At 34.4% G+C, this 12828-nt stretch overlaps 2 protein-coding genes across 2 annotated transcripts; both read right to left on the minus strand.

Moving 5' to 3' along the window:
* Positions 1–932: 932 nt before the first annotated feature.
* Positions 933–3357, minus strand: LOC116110344 (proteasome subunit alpha type-4). The gene is made up of 2 exons (XM_031396571.1): positions 3224–3357; positions 933–1876 (listed from the first exon to the last, which is right to left on the minus strand). Exon 2 carries the CDS (start codon positions 1862–1864, stop codon positions 1112–1114), a length of 753 nt encoding a protein of 250 aa, XP_031252431.1. The 5' UTR covers positions 1865–1876; positions 3224–3357; the 3' UTR covers positions 933–1111.
* A 3949-nt stretch (positions 3358–7306) lies between these two features.
* Positions 7307–12824, minus strand: LOC116110337 (pistil-specific extensin-like protein). The gene is made up of 4 exons (XM_031396565.1): positions 12713–12824; positions 11888–12595; positions 8097–8707; positions 7307–7976 (listed from the first exon to the last, which is right to left on the minus strand). The coding sequence occupies exons 1-4, from the start codon at positions 12777–12779 to the stop codon at positions 7569–7571; spliced, it is 1794 nt and encodes a 597-aa protein (XP_031252425.1). The 5' UTR covers positions 12780–12824; the 3' UTR covers positions 7307–7568.
* Positions 12825–12828: the final 4 nt, after the last annotated feature.

Consider the following 12828-nt stretch of genomic DNA (forward strand, 5'->3'; position numbering starts at 1 on the left):
CAGAAGCATACAAGTTTAAAATATATGATTCTCTTAGATTTTAAAATGAGAGTGCACATGGGAACATTGTGGGCATATTTGAAATGAATTGAAGATGTGGAACATTCATATAATAATAACTAAAGTTGCTTATAATATAAGTTAAAATGCTACTTCTGGATCTACACAGTATTAAAATGTAGATTTTGTGAAGTTACAGTAGAAAACATTATGCTCTCTTGTACTCAAACTCATCATATTCATGTTCAGGTTCATGGTCACTTTTTGTTTGCTTGTGTTTAGTCTTTTATGGGATGAATATGTTTGCTTGTTCATCAATGTCACCATTGTCCCACATTTTCACTTCACATTTGAATTTTAAAATAGCTCTCTATGATTGAATCTCAATCACATGATTGTGTTTTCAGCTATTATCAACACTATGATGGTATATTTTCAATAATTATCATATCACATCAGTTTATAAACAAAAACAAGAGTTCAATGAAAAATCTATGTAATATACCCATAAGATATAGGGTGATCTTCCTAGGAAGTTAAGCAATTGAAAATTCTCAGGTGCAGATCAAAGGCCAATAGTTGTTGGTTGACTTTCATCTGCACGTTAGAAATATCAGTTCAGTGACTCCTAAACACCTTCAACTATGCATCATAAACATGATACATGACAAACCTAAATTTTGTTAACTAGAGCACAGCAAGAAAAGAACTTGAACACGTGTATTTACCCCACAACACGCGTCATACTTTTCTCGAACACGTGTATTGACCCCACAACACGTCATCCAAATACTCTAGATTGCAGCTTCATCAATATGTAACCTTTATAAACATGCCTCTAATATGGAGAAAATTACACTTCCATGATATAATGAAACCAAGAATTCATGAAATTGAAGGTTGCATGTACTTGCAAAGCACGAAAACAATAATAAAAAGGAAGATGAAGATAAACTGCATCCATAATCACTAAACACCTGACAGTATTAATCATTCCAATCATCAAACACATTGTTCGGGAAGTTCATTTTCCGATTAAGCATAAAGTAATACAAAGATAGTCCAAACTTCTCTGAAACTTAAGCTACAATTAAGCATAGAAGAACTTAACTTAAGAAGATTCAGCAGGAGGTTGGGTCACTCCAAACTTCACCAACTTCTTACTCAGGGACTCAGGTGAGCAGACTTGGTATTTCACATTGCCTGAAGGTGTAAGGTAAACCTCAGCCAATTCAAGCTTATCCGAAGTAAGACTGGTGCTGTCCATGGTTTTGCTGAGCACCTTCAGGGCGAGTTGGACCGCTTCTTCCCTTGTGATATCATCCTTATAGTCCTGTTTAAGGATTGATTGTGCAGCCTGGTTGTTTGCACCAATTGAAGCAGCTTTCCAACCACCATAGTTTCCACTAGGGTCGCTCATGTACAGCTGAAAGCCATAATTTTTATCCCATCCTGCAAAAAGGAATGAAACACCAAAGGGGCGGAGACCGCCAAACTGTGTGTAACCTTGCTTGGTATCGCAAAGAGATTGAACTAGCTGCTCTACAGGCATTGGCTCTTGGTATGCATATGTATAGCGTTGGGCTTGGACCCTTGCAGTGTTTATTAGAATGTTGGCATCAGACATTATTCCAGCAACAGCACAAGCAACATGGTCATCAATCTTGTACATCTTCTCGGTGGAAGTTGAGGTTTGCAGGAGCTTGGAAGTAACCTTCTTCTCACCAACTAGGACAACTCCATCTTTTGATAATATGCCGATCGCACTACCGGCATTTCCAATGGCCTCCATTGCATACTCAACCTGATAGAGACGGCCTTCAGGGGAAAAAATTGTGGTACGGCTATCATATCTACGAGACATTTTTGGTAATGACTGGAAGAATAAGAACAAACAAAAACAATCAGATTAGACAAATTGAAAAAAAAACAATGAGAATAGAAAACTGCAGCCATGTATTCACCATCAAAAAGAAAATTTGCATTTAAGTAGTTAATGACTAGAACAACTCAAGATAAGCTTGAAAGATTATATATTAATAGAAGATATAAAAGAAGCACAAATCAAAGCAGAAACACAAGCAAGTCCTGGAGAATTTAATAGCCAAATATGATAGAAGTACGATTCTGGAAACAGAAGAATTATTAAGGAATGAAAATGGACTAAGATAACAAAAATATCAATGATAATGATAGGAGGCAAAAAACAAGAGAATGAACCACAACTATGTATAATAGTTCTCCTTGATTTCTGTTTAAAGAAAACAGAAACCATGCCTCCAAACCATACTTAATTCACTTTCAGCCTTGTTTTCCTTGCAACCAAGACAATCATTTTGATTTAAAACCAATCAAGCATGTTTTCCCACGGGGTAACCACTTTCCAAGAAAACGTTGCATTGCATCAAGGTCTTGATTAGGCAAGTACTCTTTTTGATATCAAGACCAAGATCAATGGCCTTTCTTGCTACCCATCTAAGGGATTTTGTTTCTCATGTTTGCCTTCTGATACGAAGCTCAAGAAAATATATTAAAACTACAAGAAGAATTACACGAACATGGTGAAACAGTTGTCCACAAAGAGAATATCTCACATTTTGCATTGTCCACTTAAACTAATAAAATCAACATACATAACTGCAAGTTCTTTCTTTTATCTCCTAGACCCTAAACTTGAGTCCCTCGAGTTCAAAATTGACAACCACTAAAACCTACAGTTTTCCGGAAGCAGAAAATTCATGGCTTCTAGCCAAGTAGTTGACCCCGTGGAACCGAAATCCAGACCTTGTGGGAACAAATCATAGGCTTGACCATTGCAGCAACTCCTCATAGTTACTTCAATTTCAGTATATAATTGAAACATATAACAAGTTGATATCCCAAGGGCGGGCATCAATTCAATCCTCGGAATCATCAAAGCTAACATTAATCTCAATCAGAAATTATATTAATTCTCTTCTCAGAACTTTGATCATAACTCTTACTGTGCTTCTTCAAAACAATTCATAACACAGAAAATTACCCACCAAAAATTGAATCAAACAACGAAATCTAAGCCATGCCCAGAAAAAACTATTCAAGTCTCAGCTAAAGGTAAACACAGAACCCTAAATTCGACACAAAGACAACCAAAAAACAAACAGTAATGACACTCAAAACCCACATAAAAATTCAATCTTTCGAATAAAACAAAAACAAAAATCAGAAAAGACAGGATCTTTACCTGTAACAACAACTGTAACGCTTTCTCTTCCCGTTAAATGTTGATGCTCTTCCGGAGTTAAGCTTTTCCCGAGTTCTATTATAACTTTATAAGTTCTGTTTTCGACTGACTTCTTTCTCAAGAAAATCTTTTGTTTTTGTTTATTTTCCCGACAAAATTCAACTTAATGGGCCGAGCCTTTTCGGATTTTGGGCTATATTTCCAGCTAGACTTTGGATAGCAAAAAAATCTTAGGGCCCAAAGTAACTGGTGATTATCAAATTAATTTTTTTGGGTTAAATTAAAATACAATTAAAAAATAATACGTTTGATACATTATTTAAAAATTAATAAATAATCCTTCCTGGCACTGGGCAGGCATAGGGCTGTTAACGAGCTGAGTTTTTAGCTTAACGAGCTCGGAAAAAAAAAAAAAAATCGAGCTGAGTCCAAGTGAGCCAAGCCTTTAATTTTCTTACTCGACTCGACTTGTAAAGAGAGAAAAAAATTCGAGTCTAGCTCACGAGCTAGCTTAACAAGCCGAGTTACGGTCGGCTCGCGAGCTAGTAAAAAGCATACAAATTTTAAAAAAAAAATTGGTATAGATTTTCTCTTTCTCATTTAGTAGTCTTTCTTTTCTCTCTCTCATTTATTACTCTTTCTCTTTCACATTGATTTGCTTTCTTCTTTTCTCTCTCACTAGACTCCAATGCTCACGACTCTCTTCTTCTTTTTACCCTTTCTTTCTTTCTGCTCACGATTCTCTCTTCTTCTTTTTTCCCTTCGTTTTTGCTCACGATTCTTTCTTTCTTCCTGTTTCCCTTGTGAGCCAGTAAAAAGCATACAAAGTTTCTATTTCTTTCCTTCTTTCTCCTTTTTTTTTCCTATTTTCTCTTTCTTTCTTTCATTCTTTATCCTTGTTCCCCTGCACTCTCCACCAACTCTGATTTCTTTCCTTCTTTCTCCTTGTTTCCCTACACTCTCTACCAAATCTGACGCCCATAACTTGCCTAAAATGGTTTGGTTTGGTTTTGTTTTAGGGAAAAGGATTTTAGTTGCGTTTTTAGGGATTTTAACATTGGAGTGTTCTTTATCATTTTTGCAAACTTTTTGTTTTTAAAATTTTAGTTTAATCCCCTACACTTAATAAAACTCCTAAAACGCCTTCAATAATTCTAGCCTGGCTCGACTCGGCCTAACGAGTCGAGTTGAGTCGAGGCAGGCTCGAACTCGGCTCGTACTCTCTCACGAATCAAGCCGAGTCGGTTTGATTCCAGGCGAGGCGAGCCGTTAACGAGCTGAGCCGAGTTGGCTCGTGAGCGGCTTGTCTCGTTTAACAGCCCTAAGCAGGCATCAGCCCCCATATATGGTCTTATGACTTTGCGAAGACCTGTGTTTTTTATAAACACTCGTCTCAGACTCTCAATCTAGTCATTACAACTCCCTTAGCGAGGAGACACCTTTTCTCTCAAAGTTACGGGGCTCTTTTGTCGAGTTCCTTTTAATTTTCATATTTTGCACTAACTTTTGAGATTGTTATATGTCTGTGTAAAACTTTGACAATCATTGATCGTTTCATGAGTATCAATATATCTAAAGGTTATTATATTCGACTTCTTGAAAATTATAGGAAAATGTTCAAAATAACTTTACATGTATTTTGCATAACTCTTATGTGGTCAAAAACCATTATTTTTCACTTCTCAAAAATTGTAGAAAAATGTCCATATTCTACCTCAACATTTACTAGAGGTAACAGTAGTTCATGATTAATAGATACATAAAAATGAATATACTAACAATTAGATCTTAACCATAAATATGTATATACGTCGTGAAGTCCTTTAAACTCAAAAGAGTTCATATAAGAAAAATATTTCAAATATGTTTCTCCAAATAAAATTTTTGTTACTTAAAATATTCCTTATTTCCTCAATTTATTTATCAAGCTTTAATTGTCGAGCTCGATAGATAATGATCGGCTCGTGTTCGACCTCGATTACAACCGAGTCAAAATCAAGCTCAAGCTTGAGTTCATACTCAAGCTTAGCTCGGTCGTAATCGAATTAAAATCAAGTTCAAACTCGATTTTTAATTATTATAAATAAAATATTAATATAAAATTAAAATATTATACAATATGTCGAGCTCGAGTTAACTCACTAATTGTTGAAGTCGTGTATTATTAGGCTCGAACTCAACTCGACTCGACACACAAGCTCCTTGAGCTCAAGAGCTACCTCAGCTCGTTTGTAGGCCTAATCACATCTTTTGGTGCAACAAATTATTTTTTACCTTTGGACCAAATTTAGCATTGGGTAGTAAAAATTGTAATATGCATACTAGAAGTGATTCTAGTTATTAAAATCTCCTTTAGTAGAGTTATTACACAAAGTGTTACTATTGACAACCCACCTTGACTCGTTTTTAAATTTTGCATGTCCAGCATTATTGTATTTTTTTTTTTCCATGATATTTATATTAAAACATTTTGTAAGGATACATAAGTAAGGTGTATCATATTTTATAATTAATTATTTATCTTATTGCTTGGCAAGTATGTTGTCCAAATATGGGCGGAACTAGTTTGGGCCTTTATCTTTATCAGCCGAAAGTTTTGATTTTTCTTGTTGGTCTTGCTTTGCAGCTCAACAATTATTTTCTCCCTCAAACACATAATTTTTTGACTTATGAGGGTCATTTTTAATATAAGATTATTATACAAATGGAATCTATTGACTCATAAAAAATTTATAAGACTTATTATTTGTCACTACATATGAAATTTCTTCCGAAAAAGATTCTATTACTATATTTCATTTTTTCGAAAGGAATCTACCATATGAATTATCGAACACCAAAAGAACAAAACATAACTTAGAAAATAATACAATGTAAAGTTTATAGGTCTCTAGACCTACTCTTTTACTCAGTGTTACTCGAAAAAGAGATAAGATCCAAAAGTGTTTATATATATATTGCTTGTAGCAATTTTGTGAAAGGTCTAGTCCCATTTACCTGTTTTATACTGAAAACTATTTTGGATTGTTCCACAATGAATTATACCAATCAAATTGATATGTCATGTCACTTTTTCTTGTATTGTTTGGTTGCGATTTTTTTTTTTTTTATAATTGAGGTTTACGAGCCAACTTATCCTTAGGGGAGACTATTTCACATCAAGCCACCGTTGCAGCCTTCTATGTAAATCATGGACAAAAATACAATCTTTATACCTAACTAAGAATCGAACATAAGACAGTAAGTTAGACTTTTTACAGCTCCCTTGGTTCACCTTTACCATTGGGCTACCCATGGGTGGGTTTCAAAATACTTTTTCTAATGTAAATATTTAGATTTATATAATACGAATTGTAATTTGTCAAGATTAATTTCTCATTAAATATAAAAAACCTAATTAAATTTTTGGTAAAAAGCTCATTAATTCCTTTCAGGAACCCATATTGTAATAGTAATTTGTGAATTATAAGATGTCATTTCTTGCAAATGCAATCAATCAATTACCTTTCTCCCTCGGCATAATCAATTAATTGATTTCGGATCTAATGCCCATCGAATCTCTTAAAGATTTATTAGCTGGTATTAACTAATTTTCTTGTACATGTCAAAATTTATCAAAATTTTGGCTTTTAATGATAAATACTTGAGGATGTGAACTTGAAAATCAGTTCAAATGTCCATGGAATCTCTTAAAGATTTATTAGTCGGTATTAAAAAAATTTCTTGCACATATCAAAATTTATCAAAGAAAATTCTTTTAACAAAATAATTGAGAATGTGAAGTTGCAAATCGGTTCAAATGTCCAGCGAATCTCTTAAAAATTTATTAGTCGGTAATAATCAATTTTCTTGCATATATCAAAATTTATCGAAATTTTTTCTTTTAACAATAAATAATTGAGGATGTGAAGTTGAAAACCGGTTCAAATGTCCATCGAAGTTCTTAAAGATTTATTAGTTGGTATTAACGAATTTTCTTGCACGTATCAAAATTTATTGAAATTTTTTCTTTTAACAAAAAATAATCGAGGATCTGAAATTGAAGAAAAAATAATAATAAAGAGCTAGAGAGAAAGAAGGATATAACTTTGAACTCGTACACAGAACAATTTAATTAGATGATCACAATCAACCAACATTTATTCCCAAAGCATATAATAAACTTAGCATTCTTGATATGCAATGAGATTGATTATGAAACAAAACACATTGAACTCTTCTTCAACCTCTCTCTCACTCATGATATTTGATGATCATTCTTCCATGAAAACTTGCTTTCACAAAGCAATCATCAGTATCTTCATCTGTCCTACTTGCATAAAACTTATATATTACCAAAAAATCCTTAAGCAGGACATTGAAATCCAGAAGGTGGGTTCTTGCCACAGTCGACAAGAACTTTAAGAGCAATGGGCAAAATGATATTGATGTTGAGAAGCTTAGCCTTGATGGTGGTGCAAAGACACACGGCAGCGTCCAAGTCCACCAGCCCTTGCAGCACCGGGCAGCAGGAGTCCTTGGCACTACTGCCGACGCCAATGTGCACGAGACCACCTAGCACATCCACACATGCGCCAAGCTTTAGAGTATCAATGGGACAAGTCTCTTGCTTTGGTGGCGAAGGTGGTGGACATGGCGTTTCACCTGGCGGAGGCTTGGGAACGTACGGGGGCGGTGTCACGACCGGTGGCTTGGGAACGTACGGGGGCGGTGTCACNAAACAAAACACATTGAACTCTTCTTCAACCTCTCTCTCACTCGTGTTATTTGATGATCATTCTTCCATGAAAACTTACTTTCACAAAGCAATCATCTGTATCTTCATCTGTACTACTTGCATGAAACTTACATATATATTACCGAAAAATCCTTAAGTAGGACATTGAAATCCAGAAGGTGGGTTCTTGCCACAGTCGACAAGAACTTTAAGAGCAATGGGCAAAATGATATTGATGTTGAGAAGCTTAGCCTTGATGGTGGTGCAAAGACACACGGCGGCGTCCAAGTCCACCAGCCCTTGCAGCACCGGGCAGCAGGAGTCCTTGGCACTACTGCCGACGCCAATTTTTACGAGACCACCTAGCACATCCACACATGCGCCAAGCCTTAGAGTATCAATGGGACAAGTCGCTTGCTTTGGTGGCGAAGGTGGTGGGGTTTCACCTGGCGGAGGCTTGGGAACGTACGGGGGCGTTGGCTTGGGAACATAGGGTGGTTTAGGGTGGTAAGGGGGCTTGACATGCGGTGGTTTGGGGTGGAAGGGAGGCTTAACATGCGGTGGATATGGAGCGGGGCATTTAGGAGCAGGAGATGGCTTTCGGCACCCAGGACAAGCGAAAGAACTGAGCAAACCGCACAGGTTTACAAGCAAAATAAGATAAAACCCAAACCCCAACTTCCCCATGGTAAAGAGTTTACAAGTATGCAATATCACACCATGCAATCGCCTTCTTATAAAGACAAAAAGTTTACCATCTACAAAGACTTTTAACTTTCAATTCTTTTCAAATTTATAAATCCTGTAAATATATTTCTTATTGGAATCCAGAATGTCCAACCAGTTTAATTAACTTGTTGACTTTTTTATTTTTTTTATTTTTTATAATTAGAATGTTCGAACCAATTTAAACGCACTAAAGTTAACGATTGGTTAACCATTCCTATTAGTAATAACCATCGGGTAATCCTCCGTTAATCATTTCTATTAGCAATCGAAAGAAATTAAACTCAGAAACTCTTCAATACTATACCTAATAATCCTTATTCGATCATAGAGGTTGGTTAGATTTATTTTAGACTCTACCGAGAGGGGAGAGCCTCAAATTTTAAATCTATTCTTCTCAAATTTATAAATTCTGTGCGTAAATTTTTTATTTGGATTGCGAGTATTAAAGTAATTTGTCGGTAATCAGGATTCATTGACTTAAGAGCCTCAAATCACAAAAATATCCGTAGATTTCATTATTTAATCTTAAAGATAATGCAAATAGACAAAATAAAAAGAAGAGAAATTATGGAGTTTGATTGAATATATTTTCTANCTTTAATTTTTTTTTCCTTTAAATTTGAACGCTTGTTTAAAATGTTAGGAATATATATTAGCATACTGCTATATAATGATTTTTTTTTTTGTGAAATCCTCGTGTCTTCCTATACCGAAGGCAATAACCGATTTAGAAATTTTTATTAAGATAGACTAAAATAAAAATTAATTAAACATTAATACTTTTTTGTATATATTAATATTTTAAAAAAAAATGGAGGGTATATATTAGTATTTTTTTTTTAAAAAATTGAGTGTGGGTCATGACTCACCCTCAACTAATGCTGGATCCACCCTTGCCCAAAGGTATGAGACTAATACCAATCTTGATTGGGACTTGGATAAGTACCTCTTACCACAAGGTATTTCCAGTGTCTACAAAGAGAATCTCTCTATAGTCTATATATAGTAATTCTCTAGTTGAATATCCTATTATGAATTTTATCATCGCCATGTTTAGACTGAAACATCCAAAGACAAATCTCATGTGATTTTAAAGCTGTTGATATTAATCCAGTAATTGATAAATTTTTTGGGTGAGATGAATGATATTGACTGAAAATGATATGAGAAAAAAAACACAAGATAAAAAAACACAAACAGTTGCAGGCTCAAATCTTTTTGGCACGAGAATTTCATAGCCATCCAACAGCTGTCTTGTCTTCTCAACTTGGATCAAGATCTTTACGCTCATAAATTTCTTGAAAAAGAAATGTATAGCAACACGACATTTTAACACTGACCCATCAATTTAATTTTCCGCTATGGACAAAATAAAATAAAATAAAAGATAATATTTTTTAGACAATTTTTTTGACGTAGCTAGATACAGTCAATTAATAGCCTGGAAAAAATTGTCAGTGTACTTTGTCTATATCCCCCTGTTCATTATTCTTTTATGTGCAATGGACCCTCCATTGATGAAAGGCACCGACTTTTGTGGTAGAGAAATTTACTTAAAATTCAGATTTAAAATCTAGATATAACAATCATATATTTGAGATAATTGCATTTACTCCTGGTGTTTGGATTTAGTATTCTCTAATTCCTATAGTTTAAACCAGGAACATAACCATGATTTTTAGTCAATAACATCAAACAATTTAAGTTAATAAATTTATAATAAAATATATTAAAGTAATAAACATAAAAAAATATAATCTAAAAATTTATTTCTAAAAGTTATATATACTAAATTATCAATTTTATAATTATCATTGTAGATTTTTTAATCAAAGAAAGAAGAAAGTATGAAAGAAGTGAAGAGAAATTGAGAAAGAGAGAAAACTCAAAAAAAGAAAAAAAAGAGTATTTTCGAATCCCATGATTAATAAAATATAAAAATATCTTAATGGGATTAATAAAATATAGATAATTTTAATGGAGTCAATATAAATTTTAGTGGGATTAAAATTGTTAATTACTATCAAATATATATCTATTTCTAATAATTTTAAAATTTCAGTAGGGTCAAGCGACCCCACTGAGTATACTTTGGCCATGCTCAAAGACTAGGACCTTGATTATTGGATCAAAAGCTCATGGTGGATTTAGTCTTTCTCTCATGTATAATTGTATATTATGATAGCACTTGCGTAAATCACGTTGAAAAATTATCGATTGGACATTTTCGAATCGCGAGCTAATAATTATAAATTCTATGATAATTCATAGAATAACCTATTAATTAGATTTTCAAATCAAAATGATAATTTATTTACCACCTTAGTTATACTATTTTAGGGCAAATTTTTATAATATATAAGACAGTCTTAAATATCAAGAGAATCATACAAAGAACTTGCTAAATAATAATAACTCTATTAATTAATTACAATATTTTATTTTCTTAATGATTCCTTAATGCACAGAAGAATATATTATCTTAAAAAAGAAAAAAAAAAAGAAAAAAGGGTTTCCATAGCCAAAATCCTAATAAATACAGACAAGATATTGCTTCTAGCAAAAGCGATTTCTCTTAATCAGTTGGAGATGAATTGACACTCATCGAAACCTGCAAAAAATAATAAAGAGCATGCATAATTAATTAAAGAACGAAAGGGGGGAAGAATCTGACAAAAAATAAGTGTCTTTATGTATCAAAGGAGACAAACCCATCCTGGAAAGTAAGAAATCAAATTGAAGTTGTTCATCTTGGACAAATTTTTTGCATGTGATCTCAGTACTGTCTTGCTGGTGGTGTTGCATATTCCCAAGAAGCTAATATATATATTTTTAATTTTTTTTTCCTTTTTTGTGTAGAGGTGTCTAATATGTCGGGTCTAAATAATTTGATCTTGACTCATTCCATTAGGGTTTGGTATCTTCGGATCTGTAACTGCACATACTAAATGTTATCCCTACATGCATGTTCTATTTGTATAACCAGGGGTGGAACCAGGAATTTTTTTTGTTCTTTTTGGAAAGGCCAAAGCGTAAGGTTCAATGAATAGGATAAAAGATATTAAACTTAAGATTCTAAAAGAAACAGCAAGAATGTAGTCGGGTCAATGTTCATTAACTTATAACAAGTAAGTTTTAATAGTTCAATAACAATGTAGGGGTTTACGTTATTTCTGAAATGTCAAGAGATGGATATAATAAATATTTACTATACTTACTTGGATCTTTAGTGACAAGCATAGCACTCCCACCAAAATCACAGGTTCCCCCAGCCTGCTTTGATTTCTGCCAGTAACTGTTGAAAGCATATGATGCATGAGAAAACATTGTATTAGGTTGAAAGCATGGACCATTTTGTTGAATTGATTTGCAGTCTGCTCCTGATCCACATGCATAATCCATGGCCTCTTGGATTATTGAGTCAGGCACTGTTGGCTTGGCCACACACCACACAGCATATTGTGGCTTCTTCTGTGGTGGTGGTGGCACAGACGGTGGTGGCAAAACAACAGGTGGCTGATAAATTGGTGGAAGTGGGACAAATTGTGGTGGGCTCTGGCTTGGTGAAATGGGATTCAGTGGTGGCGATGGGATTTGTGGGCCTTGAGGTGGGCTTGGTGGAATAGGATTTGGCGCCAACGGGCTTTCTGGGCCTAGAGGTGAGCTTGGTGAAATGGGATTTGGCGGTGGGCTGTACGGTGGGCTTTGGAAGGGTGGTTGTGGAAGAAATGGTGGGTAGACACCGAAGGGAGCGGGGGAGTTATTTGGTGAAGGAAGTGGTGTTAGTGATTCAAATGGTGGCATGGAGAATGGAGAATTTAGGCCATATGATTCAGGTTTTTCAAAATCAAATTTCATCCTGTTGTAGATTGGACTTGTTCTGATTTTAGAACCGCGAAAGTGCGAACCTCGCGCAACTCTCCCATCTATAAAAATTAAAAGCTTAAACTAATAAGTAAAAGCTTGTCGTCACATTGATATTCATTTAATAAACCAATCAACCGAAAAGCTTAAACCGAAATGCAATTAGAAAAGAAGAATACCAGTTAGAGTGAAGAATGTGGTGGCAACTAAAACAAGTAATCTGATGCAGTCTCTTGTTGATTCCATGGCAAGAAATGCAGCTAGATTTCCATCAAAGTTTAGTACTGAGATCACA

This window comes from Pistacia vera, unplaced genomic scaffold (genome assembly GCF_008641045.1).
Source record: "Pistacia vera cultivar Batoury unplaced genomic scaffold, PisVer_v2 Contig600, whole genome shotgun sequence".
Taxonomy (NCBI): Eukaryota; Viridiplantae; Streptophyta; class Magnoliopsida; order Sapindales; family Anacardiaceae; genus Pistacia; species Pistacia vera.

Excerpts from the sequence above, each read along its gene's own strand:
- LOC116110344 (XM_031396571.1), bottom strand. The coding sequence starts at position 1,864 with ATGTCTCGTAGATATGATAGCCGTACCACAATTTTTTCCCCTGAAGGC.